This window comes from Xenopus tropicalis, chromosome 10 (genome assembly GCF_000004195.4).
Source record: "Xenopus tropicalis strain Nigerian chromosome 10, UCB_Xtro_10.0, whole genome shotgun sequence".
NCBI classification, from domain to species: domain Eukaryota; kingdom Metazoa; phylum Chordata; class Amphibia; order Anura; family Pipidae; genus Xenopus; species Xenopus tropicalis.
This window is the reverse complement of record NC_030686.2, coordinates 37,732,044-37,747,569: the sequence shown is the minus strand read 5'-3', so window position 1 is coordinate 37,747,569 and position 15,526 is coordinate 37,732,044. Positions and strand designations below refer to the sequence as shown.

The window sequence follows — 15,526 nt, the reverse complement described above, 5'->3', positions numbered from 1 at the left end:
CTTTGCTAAGAATGTATGTATATAATGGGGCCAATTCACTAAAGTGCGTTTTAACGAGCGCTAAAAATTTTATTGCGTCTAAATTTTCGCGACTTATTGCATGATTCACTATAAGCGTACTTGCGCTAATTTACACGCGATATTGCATGCGTTATTTAACTCCCGAAGACTATTTTCGTTCGGTATTTGCCGGCTCATGCGTTTTGCCATTGGCGGATTGTTTCGCGAAATGCATGAAAAAATTTGCCGCGGAAAAATTCGCCGCACGTCCAAAAATTTGCTGTGAATCCATGCCTGGCGAAACATTTCATCACTTGTAGCCGCATATAAATAGTCGCGCGAATAAACGCATGCCATGTTAGCCATACACGCCAATACTTTCGTAAAATTACTGTATTAAAAATGCCCATTTCCCTGCAAACATGGCGGCTACATCACTCTAGGGCCAACACAGACTAGAATAAATCCCACTGCAAAGTCCATATTTTATTGCCAAAAGCTCATTTACTGTACTTTTCTATAATTACCGCCTGCCTCAAGTAGGTGTTATTTTTTGCACAGACTAATGCGATATTTAGCGCGCCTAAGTGATTGTGAATCATGCGTTAGTATTGTTTTCAGCGTGCTATTTAACGCATGCATTAAAACTAATGCATGCGGTTGCACGAAAAATAACGTTTGCGATACGCGACAACGCACGCAGTAATACTGTAGTGAATCGCGCGCTAATTTTCGCATCTATTTTCCTCCTTTCTTCTAATATCACAAGAATCGTTTAAGACATCTGATTAAGGTACCAGGGAGATTATTGTATGGTCATATCTAGGAGCCCCATATGGACTAGGAGCCCCATTATGGGAAAAAATCCCCTTTGGGTGAAGACAGAATTGGGCAGTAATGCGGTTCTACATAGGGCCACCTTATCCTTGTCCCAGGGGGGCAGAGATCTCACTAAAGCACAGGCAGTTCTGGCCCATACCAAGCATTGCACCTGGATTGCAACTGGACATCCCCAACCCATGGGTCTAAGGTACTTTCCTTCTTCATGTACTTGTACCTGGCATATAGAAAATGCTGATTTTCTTTGTTTTTTTAAGTGACATCGAAAAAAAAACATTGCTAAAAGTGGAAATTCTACATTCTGCATTCTGAACGTCCATGGAATGAGGAAGAAGCAGCCGGCAGGGGAGAGCTTGGTGGGAACAGGATTGGAGAAGTTAGAGGAGCAGCAGCACAGACAGGAGATGTGGGGGAATCTGAATAAATGAAGGGGGATCAACCCCAAATCCACTCATTTATGGGATACAAATCTGGGCAAACTGGGGTCCAAATTCAGTTACTGGAGATTTATTATAAATTAGGAGAGAGCAAGTGTGGAACAATGGCATATCTATTGGTATTACAGCAGGTTTCACTGAGCCCTTGCCTACTGCCATAGGGTCCTGCCTGCGTCCATGTGTCCTACAGTTGGGTTCAGAATCTCAAGAAGAGACAAAAGGGAATGATGGATTCCATAGAGTCTGAAGTGGACACAGAAAGGTCTCATTTACATGGTGCAACAAGCAAAAAAAAAGAAAAATTCTTTTGCACAATTGTGCCCCCTCCCCACATGATTTGGTGTTAGGTAGCACTTATAAATATATATATATATAATAGTAGAAAAGGGCATACTCCAAATGCCTGGGTGCCAGGTAACAAAATGTAGGCTTAGATTGGACACAGCACTCACAGGACTAAGCAAAAGTTCAAAAAATTCCTTTATTAGTGCAAAATCGACATTTCGGTCACATCTTGAGACCATCTTGTTGTTGTGACCGAAACGTCAATTTTTTTTGCACTAATAAAGGAATTGTTTTGAACTTTTGCTAAGTCCTGTCAGTGCTGTGTCCAATCCATGCCTATAAATATATATATATATAAGGGGCAGCCAGAGGAAGGGTATGAGACTCCTAACTTGTGCATCATTCAGACATGCATGCTAAGGTGCCATAAAGCCTTGTACTTATGTTCTGCCCTATGGGAAGGAGTAGACTGTCCTGTGTCTGCCATAGCTGTTTTTGCACCTACTGAATTTCCAATACTGCCCTAGATACGGACCCCAGATGCAGTTTTTGTGCCTAGGGTAATAGTAAATGACCCCAAAAATGTCATTAAAATCACAGCAGAGTCTGTTGACCATTTGGCAATACTGTATTCATAAGGTGAGGCATATAGACATCCCCTCTCCTACCCCCTACCTGTGGGCCATTCAGACATGCAAGTTAGGCAGTGCCAGTGGCCCCAAGCCCCAAGGAAGCCCTGCTCTCTAGGCAGTAAGAATAGTGTGTGTTGCCCTGTGTACCTAGCTAGTAATTTACTTTGCAGGGTTGCCCCTACACACATAATAGAACTGGCCGCTAACGCAGCATTGTGGGTAAAAGAGAACAACGGGATACTCACACAGCACTGCATTTGTAAATAAGCCCTATTTGCAGCAAGTGTTCAAAAATGGTTAAAACATTTGAAATAAAGTTTTGTTTTTTTCTTTTGACAGATTATTAATAACCAACCAAAAGAATATTTTTTAGTTAAAGAGAGAGGGATGTGGATACGCCGGCAGTGAGAGGGTTAAAGTGCAGTCTCTGTACATGCAGTGGATCCTGTGCGAGAGAGAGAGAGAGAAAGGGGAAATCTGCGGCCGGGACCCGTGGGATCTGAAAAGAGAAAAAGAAAACAAAAAGAAAGTGCCTTCAAGTGATTTCAGAGGGAAACTAAAGGCTACAATTTGATTTTCATGATATCACTGCCTACCTGCTCTATATAACTCACAGAATGGGGCCCGAAGGAACGTTGCGCTTCTGCAGCTACCATGGCAGGTAGGTGACTCTCTCCTGGGTATCAAACTGCGTCGCATTCATCAGCCTTTCTCCTAAGCCCCTTTTTTCATTCAACAGATTTTATTAGGGTAGTTTTGTTTGTTCCTATACAGTTCAGCTTTTCTTTCTGCCCATCTCTCAGAGCAACAGCATTTATATGTATTTGCAGGCAGCATGTAAAGAAGATTTCTGCTATGATTTGTGAGATGCAGGCTTTCACCTCCCCCGCCATAAAGTGAGACAGAACTGCAGTTCTGGGAGCTGTAGTTGTGTCAAAGCTAATACATTGAAGGTTATCTATGCCTGTGTTTGGAGCCTGATCAAACATGTACTTTTATTGGATCATAACATCTGACTTTTAAAGGGTAACACTTCCGCCAATTGAATATCTGGTCCCATCTGATTGTGTAGAATTGAGCCTGATAACACCACTTTGTGCCATTTGCTGCCCTCCTGAATGTATTAATAGACTGTGCAGGGGGTAATGTGATAACATGGGCTATGCTGCAGTGAGCAGGAACCAATAGCATGCTTGCTTTTATAACTATATATGCACTAGACTAGTAAAGGAAAACTACTTATTGGTTCTGATCTGTCAACTGGGCAGGGGCAAGGAAATGAGTATGGCCTGTACATAATGGTGTGTGGTCAAAGTACAATGTAAGTGTGGCCTCCTACGGTCTGCCCAATTACACCCCCTGCCTAATTACACCCCCAGCCCAATTACACCCCCAGCCTTCTCAATTTCCCCATCAGTGGTAATGTAATGCAGAAAAGGTGGCAACCCTATTAGAAAAAATATGGGTCGATTACAACCTTCCTGCGCTTAGGAGATGGGTAAGGGGACAAGTAGGGGGACAGGTTAGGGGACAAGAGGGTGGAGCCCAGAGGTGCCTATTAATGGGGTGACCACAGGTTCCTGTGCTCTGGTTACATGCAAAGCAGGGCGCAAAGTGTTAAAACATGTGCACCATTTCTTGCACTTGAGTTTCTCCAGTCAGGAACACAGAAAGGAACATAAACCACCCTAATTATTACAGAACAGAATAAAATTCATTACTGCATCGGCAGAGACTGTCAAGGCCATACTCCCTAACGAGCGTTTCCCTGCCGTTACTCCCCCTTTCCCTTGTAGTGCTGGTTCCCATTACTCTGTAGCCTTCCGTGCTTTTTCTTTCCAGGTATGTAACCCTTAATGCCTACAAACATGGCCCCATTTGTTTCTGCTTCTTTACCCCTAGAAAAGGAGTCTGTTTAGTAGACGGATGGAATAGCCTGCATGCTAGTTTGGGTAAAGTGGGAATGGTCATTGATACACCTGAAATAAAGTTTGGGCACCAGTTTGCTGTGAGCTAAGGAGCTGCAACCAACTGATGTTTCCTGAAGAATCTCTCCTTAAGGGTGAAGACACACAGAGCTACTTAGTAGCACCTACTTGTCATGGCTACTAAACACCAGAAAATCCCCTACCATAGACAATATTGAGAATTGCTAAAGCACATGTAGAGACAGTTATCAGAAAATGATCAGCATTGTCTATTTTAGTAGCCACGACAAGTAGCTGCTACTAGTAGCTCTGTGTGTCTTCACCCTAAAACATCTCTATAATAATAATAATAATCTCTAACAGGTTTTTTTATCTGTTAAATCTCAGGTCCTGGTGTGAAACAGCTTCTGGGCATGTCTGTGTCTGTCCTTCTCCTGATAACACTGGGATCAAGTGGTCAGCCGACTAAGGGTAAAGATGTATACCGGACACAGCTTAATATCAACAGGGAAGTTCGGACCCTTCTTGGCAACATGGTGATTATTCAGTCTGTGCAAAAGGTTTTAGTAATTGGGAGAAGGTTTAAATGTTTCAGCTATGGAGACAGTAAGGAGACAGAACTGGCTGACTGGCAAAAGAAACAAGGTACAGATTCTGAGCCAGACCCTAATATTGCTCCTCATGCATCAAAATAGGTGCAACTAACAGACTGAACATGCTGATAATGTGTATCAGTACTGTCCAACTTCTGTGGTACTGAGGGCAAAAACATTTCTGGCAGGCAGGGTATGGCACACACAGCAGCATAGGGCAGGCAGAGTATGGCACACACAGGCAGCATAGGGCAGGCAGAGTATGGCACACACAGGCAGGGTAGGGCAGGCAGAGTATGGCACACACAAGCAGGGTAGGGCAGGCAGAGTATGGCACACACAGGCTGCATAGGGCAGGCAAAATATGCACACACAGGCAGCATAGGGCAAGCAGAGTATGGCACACACAGGCAGCATAGGGCAGGCAGAGTATGGCACACACAGGCTGCATAGGGCAGGCAGAGTATGGCACACACAGGCAGGGTAGGGCAGGCAGAGTATGGCACACACAGGCAGGGTAGGGCAGGCAGAGTATGGCACACACAGGCTGTATAGGGCAGGCAAAATATGCACATGCAGGCAGCATAGGGCAGGCAGAGTATGGCACACACAGGCAGCATAGGGCAGGCAGAGTATGGCACACACAGGCAGCATAGGGCAGGCAGAGTATGGCACACACAGGCAGCATAGGGCAGGCAGAGTATTGCACACACAGGCTCAGACAGACTGTAGGAGCAGTGCCAGCATTGTGTCACTGCTCCTACAGTCTGTCTGAGGTTTGAACAGGTGAACAATGTGGGCACTTTTGGGGGATTGCGGGGGATTATAGGTGTGAAAAATACAGGGGTTTACAGCCTGAATCTGAGGTGTGAACAATGCAGGGGACAGTTAATCCATTACTGATATCATTTAAAACACTAAGCTAAGCAGTCACAGCAGCCAGACAGCGGGGGCTGCCAGTTGTACAGCATGGATATAGATAATGCAAGTAGGCAAGTAGTTTGTGTATGCCATTTTGTGGCGGATTTAACTTAATTTGTATTTTTTTTCTTTTTTGTTGGTTAGGTGGCAATTCCGTACTCTGAATGTGAAGACAACTGGAGGTTTTTCCGCTTATCAGAATTTCTGAAAAATATGTCAGAGGTAGATATTTTGCTATAACAGGGCCACTTTAAGTTAACTTTTAGTAAGTTGAGATATCAGCAATTAAGAACCAAGATTTTTTATGGTATGTAATGGATGAGTAGGAGAGTGCTGCACTTGGGACTAGGAGTAGGAGACTAGAGTGATGATGGACAGGTATTGGGAATTTAAAGCAAGGATGGAAGGTAATTGCAAAACTGAACCTGAAAAAAAATGCCCAATGAGAGATGTAATGTACCCAAGATTCTAATGATCAGTAAGAATCACAATGGCTTCAGCAGATCCCTTCAACAGATCTCCCTAACCTCCAACGCAAGTCTGATGGCCAAGAACGTCATGTATGGGAGTCACGGGGAGGGGTGGATGTAAAAGAGCCATACCCAAAGGCATCCTCTTTCTTACAAAGGGGAGCAGCCAGTCAAGACCAGTGCCTCACCAGACAAGCAAATATAGGCAACCCTAGACCTGTTAACAGAAAGCCATAAAGGCTCCAACTGGAAAGAAATGGAACATTGACAAAGCCCGACTAGTGTGAATCAGTACAAGACTTCTCTATACAAGAGGCTCTGGGGGATTTAATGGAGGAGCAAGACTAGGTTGATGTGTTTTGGTGAGCTAAAATATGCTGAAATATCTGAGAAACCTTGCTTTGGCTCTTGATTCAAAAATTACTTGACTAAAACTTCGTAGACAGTAGAATTTACTGCCAGTATCCAGGCAAGCGGCCATTGTCAAGATGCTTGGACCCTATCACTATATCTGGGTGCACAAATAACCAGGCACAGTGACCCTATGGCACTCTTGCCCCTGCTGGGTATGAGATGAAGCCAGAAAATATAACTAGGCTACACCTCTACCTTCTTCATGAGTAGAGATGATAGCAAAATGGGAGATAAGGAAGGCTGTGCCCCGCCACCTTTCCTTTAGCCAAATATGAAGGGAAAAAGGAAAAACAAATGTATTGTTACAGAGCACGACATTGGCTGGGATTGGTTAAAGCTAGTGTTCCAATTGGAATTCCCATATGCATGGGTCTTAATCCTGTGCTCTTCTATTTATAGGTTCCCATTGGGCTTTTACAGATCACCATCCATCAGTTCAGTGTCATCTTTACCGATAACTTGGCTAACAGTGTGGAGAACAAGACGGTCACCCAGGCAATGTCTAAAATGCAAACGCTGCTGTATTGGTATAGTACATCTGTAAGTATGGAAGCCTGCTTAGCAAACATGCTCTGTTATGTATAAGAAAGGCTACATAGCTGGGGAAGCTTCCTACAGTATGTCAATAGCTTGGGCAGCAGAACAAGACTTGGCATTTCATAACAGCTGCAGTAAAGTGAGGTTTCATTGTCCAATTTTAGTGAGCACTGACAAATTCTCTGTATTCTTTCCAACAGGGGGACTACTCAGGTCTTAAAGAACTTACGCTAAAATACGAAACCAAGAAAATAAGGAGATATTTCCGGAAAATGTTGAAATACTTAATGAAAAAGGTACAGTAGCAACAAGCTATACAGGAGAATGACAGCATTAGGCTGAAACAATTAGGCTAAAAGTTCTCCACATTTTGATTTTGGGGTTCTGTACCAGCCCAAGGGGATCACAGCCCTTTAGCAGGTCTGTGCCCTCAGTAGGTCACTTTATATGTCATAGTACTGAACAGCCCTCACCATTATGTTGACCAACCAACAGTGATGTACAGTTACCCTCAAAGATGCTGCTGTAACCGTGGAAGCATTCGGCACCATTAAACCCTCCTCTTGTTTCATTTCAGGGGTACAGCCGTTGTGCTTGGGCTTCTGTGAGAGACGAAATGGAAAAAGTCTTGTTGCTTGTGACTTGGCACACAGACATACTCCTGAAGAAACATCTACAGCGTGGGCATCCCTAAGCTATCGTATAGGAAACCCATTGTCCCACCAGCAGAAGGTGACTGCCCAACAGGACATTATGAGCCTGAAGAACAAACCCATAAGTTTAGGTCAACTCCTGAGTGCAACCTTTTCTGATAACGTGTTATATAGAATGTGATTAGTGATGGGCATAATGTTTCGCCAGGCATGGATTCGTGGGCGAATTTCTGCGTTTCACCATTGGCCAATTTTTTCGCGAAACGGATGAAAAAATTTGTCCCGGAAAAAGTCGCGCACGTCCAAAAATTGTCGCCGGGCATGAAAGGAATAGCCATGCAACAAAATAATAGTTGCGGGTGACAAAAGAATAGCCGTGCAACAAAATAATAGCCGCGGGTGACAAAATTATAGCCGCGGGCGACAAAATAATAGCTGCAGGCGACAAAATAATAGCTGCGGGCGACAAAAGAATAGATCTTTTGAAAGATTCGCCAAACGGAACTCCATTACTGCACAAGTGTATCCAGGGTTGGACTGGGAAAAAACCCGATGGGCCCCGGCGGCCCAGACTCGACCCGGCCGATGGTGTTCCTCCCCGACGCTTTAAACTTACACACACTCAGGGGAGGACGGTCTGACCCTGAGTGTATCCCCTAAAGGCCATATCTTTGTAAGACAGGTCACTGTTATGTGCACATTTCATAAATGTATCTATACTAGTTTTTTATTGTGTGTTTTCACAGTTTTATTTATACATTTTGTGATATTTTCCTACTGTTTTTACAAATGTATGTAAATAAAAAATTGTATTTTTTTGTATAAATGCTGCCTTATTGGGGGGGGGGGGGATTGTCTGCTGCCTTTTTTTTTGTGAGAGTTGATTTCTCACCGTAGAGCATCATCTTTGTGGAACCTTCTGTAGGGACCCATAGGGTTAAATGCCCTATGGAGTGATATCTCTACCTCTTCACATAGATCCCTTGTTACTGGGCAGAAGCCTATCCTTTATTGGCCCTTATGGTTGTCCACACCCCTTGCAGCCTCATATTGTGTCTAGCAAGGAGGTGTGGCTTCCTCTTTGGCTGCTGGTCTGCTACCTAGTACAACCCTCCATTGAGCCTGGGTGCAGACACAGGCCCCAGTAAGCCATATTCCTTTGAAGTAAAGTCGGGGACAGGGCCCCGTGAATGAGGTAAAGTTAGTCTCAGGACTAGACTCATAGCACGCTCTAGGAGTGTGACTTAGGCAGGGGTATTTAGAAAGAGCAGTTGTTGCTCCAACAAGGAGAATTTAGTGGGTTTAGCCTACCCCAGCCTACCCCAGGCTCTGTCTGCCTTGCTGTAGGGACCACAGTTCAGACACAGGTATCAGGCTAGTATTAACCCCTGAACCACCGTTGGCTGTAGGGATCCAGTCCAGTAAAGGGTATTCAACTGTTGGAACTTCTGGCTATTACCTCACATCTATCTCCACCTGTGGTGCTGCGCTGTTCTGTACTTCACAACTGCATTTAACAACTGTACCATTCTACCTCAATTACTGTGAGTATTGACTGATCCCTGTGCTAATAACATTTGTCTTGGACAATAAAAAGTTAACTATTTCATCTGCAAGAGCTCCTGGCGTCCATTTTCTATTCTAAAATCTGCATTACCATCTAATACACTACACAGTGGCAGGGGGAGGTATAGTTCAACAACATCCTCCAGTAGTTTCTCCCATATAGCAGAGGCCCATCCTGATGTATGAGAGTCCAATGTAACCCCTGCTGTACTACTAGCCTGGTTTTGGTCCAATATAGCCCAAAATAGTGTTACACTTCATTAAGGAAATTTTTTTTCTGCTGCAATCAAAGAAATGTGAACACTCTATGAAGCTCACTCATAGTCCAAGGGATAGAATGCTGCTGCAGAACTTTTTTTTTGCCAAAATACCAATGCGCCATCCTACCTTTTTCGCCTGCGACTATTATTTTGACGCGGGCGACAATTTTTGGATGTGCGGCGAATTTTTGCATCCGTTACGCGAAACAATCCGCCAATGGCGAAACACGGAAATTCGCTGTGAATCCATGCCTGGTGAAACATTTCGCCCATCACTAGTGGCAGATCTTTATATCTTGTTTTTAACTCCTTTTGTTTCAAACCCCTGTGTTTATAACTCAATTTAGAGAGCACCCACTTACAGAACAGCTAACCACTGGAGTCCCAGTGGTTCTATTTATACTGTCTGTTCAGGGGCAACTAATCAAACCCCACCCACTTCAAACTGAGGGAAATGTAACTACAATGTAACGTGATTTCTGGCAAACTTGCCGTAAGCCTCTTTTTTAATAAAAAGATACTTATCCTTTTTTGTTGGTTGCATTAACCAGCCACCATCGCCTCTGTCCATAATGCATCTATGTCATTTGTTAGGCCTCGGCCCCTTCTACTGTGTCTTATTTGTGGAGTCTTTGTTGATATGTCTCTGTCTTTATTGTCATGAACATAACTTGCCCTCTACCCAAGTTCCCCTGCCCCACTTACCATGCCTTTTGCCTGTTAGCTGCAGCCTAGTGGGCACTTAATAATATGAATAGGGATGGGCGAAATGTTTCGACAGGCATGGATTCGCGGCGAATTTCCGTGTTTCGTCATTGGTGGATTGTTTCGCGACGTGCGACAAAATAATAGCCGCGCAACAAAATAATAGCCGGGAGTGTCAAAAGAATAGCCTTGGGCAACAAAAGAATAGCCTTGGACAACAAAAGAATAGCCTTGGACAACAAAAGAATAGCCTTGGGCAACAAAAGAATAGCCTCGGGCAACAAAAGAATAGTCGTGGACGACACGACATTTTTTGCCGTTTCGCGGATCTTTTGAACAGATTTGCTCATCACTAAATGTGAATAAAGCACTGTGCGCACTGGCAGTTTGTGTGGCAGAGTATAGGGGGCTAAACAGGAGGCACAAGAGAAAAGCAAAATGAAGAATAGCATAATAAAGTAATGCGTCTTTAATGAGTTCCTGCCTCTGACTTTTTAGGGCTCTGGTACACGGGGAGATTAGTCGCCCGCGGGAAAACTCCCTGCTCGCGGGCGACTAATCTCCCCGAGTTGCCTTCCCCCTGCCATCCCACCGGCGAACATGTAAGTCGCCGGCGGGATGGCAGACGCGGCGGCGCGATTTCGCGCAAATCGCCGAAAAAGACTCGCGAGGCGATGTTGCAAAATCAGCTCTCCGCCTGCAACAACAGGTCAGTCATTAGCTACTTCTGCTACATTGCTTCAATAGTCAGAACCACCAGTGCATGGAACAGCCAGGGGCAGGCAAACACGGCTTTCAGCGGCAATAACGTTTATACGTAACCTTAAAATCACTGTAAGTAGAATTTGTGGAGGAGAACAGAAAGGGAGGGGAAAGGGGAGGAGAAACCGAGCGTAAATGAGCGGATGGAGGAATCTGAAAACAGAAAAGGAGAAGGGAAAGGGGAGGAGAAACAGAATGTGAGGAGAGGAGACCTAGAAAGGGAAAGGGGGGGGAAACCTAGAAAGGGAAAGGGGGAGGAGACCAAGAAAGGGAAAGGGGGGGAGACCTAGAAAGGGAAAGGGGGAGGAGACCTAGAAAGGGAAAGGGGGGGGGAGACCTAGAAAGGGAAAGGGGGGGGGGAGACCTAGAAAGGGAAAGGGGGGGGAGACCTAGAAAGGGAAAGGGGAGGAGACCTAGAAAGGGAAAGGGAATAAAATACAACACTGTGAAAGGGAAAATTGCAGGGGGAAAGTACCAACCAACTGGGGAGGGAGCTCTGAAGGAAAACAATAACATTAAGAAGAGTGAAGTAAAGTAGAATGAAGTGGGACAGGAGAGAGAGAAATAAGGGAAAGGGGTAACAGAAGAGACAACAGACAGGAGTAGTACAGGAGAGTAGTACAGGAGAGTAGGGTACAAGGGACGAAAGGAGATGAAGAAAAGAATTATGAAGGGGGGGAAGATGGGAGAGGGGTAAGTGCAGGATGAGAGCGGTTGGGGCAGGAAGAGAGAGCTGCCTGGAGAAGACACAAGAATAACAGAGGAACCTAATGAAGAACTAGGATATCCTACAAACCTACCAACCTGTCCATAGGAAAGTAAGTGGGGATGTAATGATTTATAGGTGGGATTAGCACAGCGCAAACTGGCTTAGAGCCATAGTATGTGCAGGCAGGGGTGCTGATGGGTGCTGATGGGTGCTGTGTATACACGTACATAGTACGGCAAGATGGTGTCAAGCAAATGGGGTATAACTGTGGGATAATGTATATAGTAATGCAAGATGCATCTGGGGCTGTAACTGTAGGCTAGTGTGTATAGTAAGGCAAGATTATAAATGGGGACGTAACTGTGACAAAGCACACATATATGGGAAAGGACTTGAAATAGTATGTTTAGTAAAGCAAGATATGGAAAGTACAGTGATTAGCATTGCTGTCATGCAGCATTGGGATTCAAGGTTCCATTCCAGCCAGGGCGCTATCTGCAAGGAGTATATTCTCCCCCGTGCCTGCACTATGGCTGGTAGGTTAATTGGCTTCTGATAAAACTGCCCCCAGTGTGTGTGACAGTGATAGGGTCTTTAGATTGTAAGCTCCACTGGGGCAGGGACTGATGGGAATGTGACAGGGACCTTAGATTGTAAGCTCCACTGGGGCAGGGACTGATGGGAATGTGACAGGGACCTTAGATTGTAAGCTCCACTGGGGCAGGGACTGATGGGAATGTGATAGGGACCTTAGATTGTAAGCTCCACTGGGGCAGGGACTGATGGGAATGTGATAGGGACCTTAGATTGTAAGCTCCACTGGGGCAGGGACTGATGGGAATGGGATAGGGACCTTAGATTGTAAGCTCCACTGGGGCAGGGACTGATGGGAATGGGATAGGGACCTTAGATTGTAAGCTCCACTGGGACAGAGGCTGATGGGAATGTGATAGGGACCTTAGATTGTAAGCTCCACTGGGGCAGGGACTGATGGGGATGGGATAGGGACCTTAGATTGTAAGCTCCACTGGGGCAGGGGCTGATGGGAATGGGATAGGGACCTTAGATTGTAAGCTCCACTGGGGCAGGGGCTGATGGGAATGTGATAGGGACCTTAGATTGTAAGCTCCACTGGGGCAGGGACTGATGGGGATGGGATAGGGACCTTAGATTGTAAGCTCCACTGGGGCAGGGGCTGATGGGAATGTGATAGGGACCTTAGATTGTAAGCTCCATTGGGGCAGGGACTGATGGGAATGTGATAGGGACCTTAGATTGTAAGCTCCACTGGGGCAGGGGCTGATGGGAATGTGATAGGGACCTTAGATTGTAAGCTCCACTGGGGCAGGGACTGATGGGGATGGGATAGGGACCTTAGATTGTAAGCTCCACTGGGGCAGGGGCTGATGGGAATGTGATAGGGACCTTAGATTGTAAGCTCCACTGGGGCAGGGACTGATGGGAATGTGATAGGGACCTTAGATTGTAAGCTCCACTGGGGCAGGGACTGATGGGAATGGGATAGGGACCTTAGACTGTAAGCTCCACTGGGGCAGGGACTGATGGGAATGTGATAGGGACCTTAGATTGTAAGCTCCACTGGGGCAGGGACTGATGGGAATGTGATAGGGACCTTAGATTGTAAGCTCCACTGGGGCAGAGGCTGATGGGAATGTGATAGGGACCTTAGATTGTAAGCTCCACTCGGGCAGGGACTGATGGGAATGTGATAGGGACCTTAGATTGTGCTTAAAGTGCTGCTGAATATGCCAGTGCTATATAAATAAAGGATAAAAACAAAGTGGTATGAGGGGCAGCGCCGGATTTCTAAATAACGCGCCCCGAGGCCGCCCCCATTCGGCGCCCCCTACCGCCCCCACCCGCCGTGCGAGCGCGCATGCGCAAACCACCTCCTCCTCCCCTGCCGCCGCGCTGACGCGCATGCGCATGCGCCAAAGTTAAAACTCCCATACGGAGCAGTGGGGAGAGGTCCCCATTGCTCCGTATGGGAGCAAAATTTTAAAAATTTGCGTGCGGCGGGGCGGCGTGCCGCCCCTATGTTTATGCCGCCCTAGGCCCGGGCATTTGTGGCCTCGCCACAAATCCGGGCCTGATGAGGGGAAGGGGCAGTAACTGTGGGACAGTATGTGTATTTTTATCTTTATAGTGCCACTTGTGCACATGGAGCCCTTAGAGCTTACAGTTTAGTAAATAATCTGTATAGTGAGGCAGCATCAAGCCCTAGGCAAACTATTACTGACAGCTGCAGAGTGCTGGGAGTTGCAGTTCAGTGACAGCTGGAGCAGTGCAGGCTGGAAGCACACCACGACCAGAGTTTAGCCCAATCTCTTGCTCCATTAAGGACAACCTGGCCATAACTAACCCAACTACAGCTGCACAATGGACTCCAAGGAAAGTCCCACAATTCCTCCTGTTCTGATCGGCAGGGAGAGCCTTCTGGATGGAAAGCAAACAGTGAGATCTGGAAAGTGAAAGTGAAACTGGCAGGAAAATCCAGCAGTGTGAGAGCCAGCCCCTTATTTTCATTACATCATCAGTCAACTTACATATATAGTACATATAGCTGGCAAAATGGGGTCCCAAGCATCATTATCCTTCTGGAGTCACCATGGCAGGTACGTGCTCCTCTTCTCTCCTTAACTTTACTCCAATGCACTTATATAATGGCTGACTGGATAGTGCACTGCACATCTATAGGCACCTACAGGGGGACTTCGCTTTGGTATTCACATTTTTAATTCAGTTATTTGCTCTTTTATTTCTAAAACAATACCTGGTTGCTAAGGGCAGTGATGGTAGCAACCAAATGGCAAAACAAAAAAAAATGGAAAACTGAAAGCATGCAACAATTAGGAAATTGAAGATCCCCTTAGAATATTGTAGCATGTATCATACTTAATCTACTGATTTATTAATATTTTTTACCCCCCAAAAAAATTGTGGGGGGGGGGGAAGTAAAAACAGTTTTTTGCAATTTACTATTATTTGCAACGTTCTTTTACTGTAGCATTTTCCTGCTGGGGAATAAAATATGAATGGTGGATTAAATGGTTTTTGAATTGGAGTTTTTTTTCAAATGAAATTTAAACTAAATTTTTTTTTGTTTGAAAAATTTGAAAAATAAAATTGCAGGAGCGTTGGAAACTTTTTTGCCAGATTCTAGCTGCCAATTTTTTACATTTAAATTTAGATAGATTTTTGTTCCATAGGTCCCTTATTTAATTTGATTTCATTTCATTATTATGGGTTTATTTATTCATTTTCCAGAGTTTATTTTTTTCTAATTTGAATAAGCTTGCATTTTAAAAAACACTCAAATTCTTGCTTATTTATTAATATGAAAAACTCATTTGCATAAAAAAAAAATCAAATACAGGTATGGGACCCATTATCCAGAATGCTCGGGACCTGGGGTTTTCCGGATAAGGGATCTTTCTGTAATTTGGATCTCCATGCCTTAAGTCTGCTAAAATATCATTTAAACATTAATTAAACCCAATAGGGCTGTTCTGCCCCAATAAGGGGTAATTATATCTTAGTTGGGATCAAGTACAGGTACTGTTTTATTATTACAGAGAAAAGGGAATCATTTAACCATTAAATAAACCCAATAGGGCTGTTCTGCCCCCAATAAGGGGTAATTATATCTTAGTTGGGATCAAGTACAGGTACTGTTTTATTATTACAGAGAAAAAGGAAATATTTTTTAAAAATGTGAATTATTTCTTTTAAATGGAGTCTATGGGAGATGGCCTTTCCGTAAGTCAGAACTTTCTGGATAACGGGGATAAGG

General features: G+C 44.8%; 1 protein-coding gene across 1 annotated transcript; it reads left to right on the top strand.

The window, feature by feature from the left end:
• Positions 1 to 2,848: 2,848 nt before the first annotated feature.
• LOC116407924 (interferon alpha-3-like) lies at positions 2,849 to 7,751 on the top strand. Its single transcript, XM_031894198.1, has 6 exons — positions 2,849 to 2,855; positions 4,510 to 4,658; positions 5,781 to 5,858; positions 6,920 to 7,060; positions 7,258 to 7,353; positions 7,635 to 7,751. The coding sequence occupies exons 1-6, from the start codon at positions 2,849 to 2,851 to the stop codon at positions 7,749 to 7,751; spliced, it is 588 nt and encodes a 195-aa protein (XP_031750058.1).
• Positions 7,752 to 15,526: the final 7,775 nt, after the last annotated feature.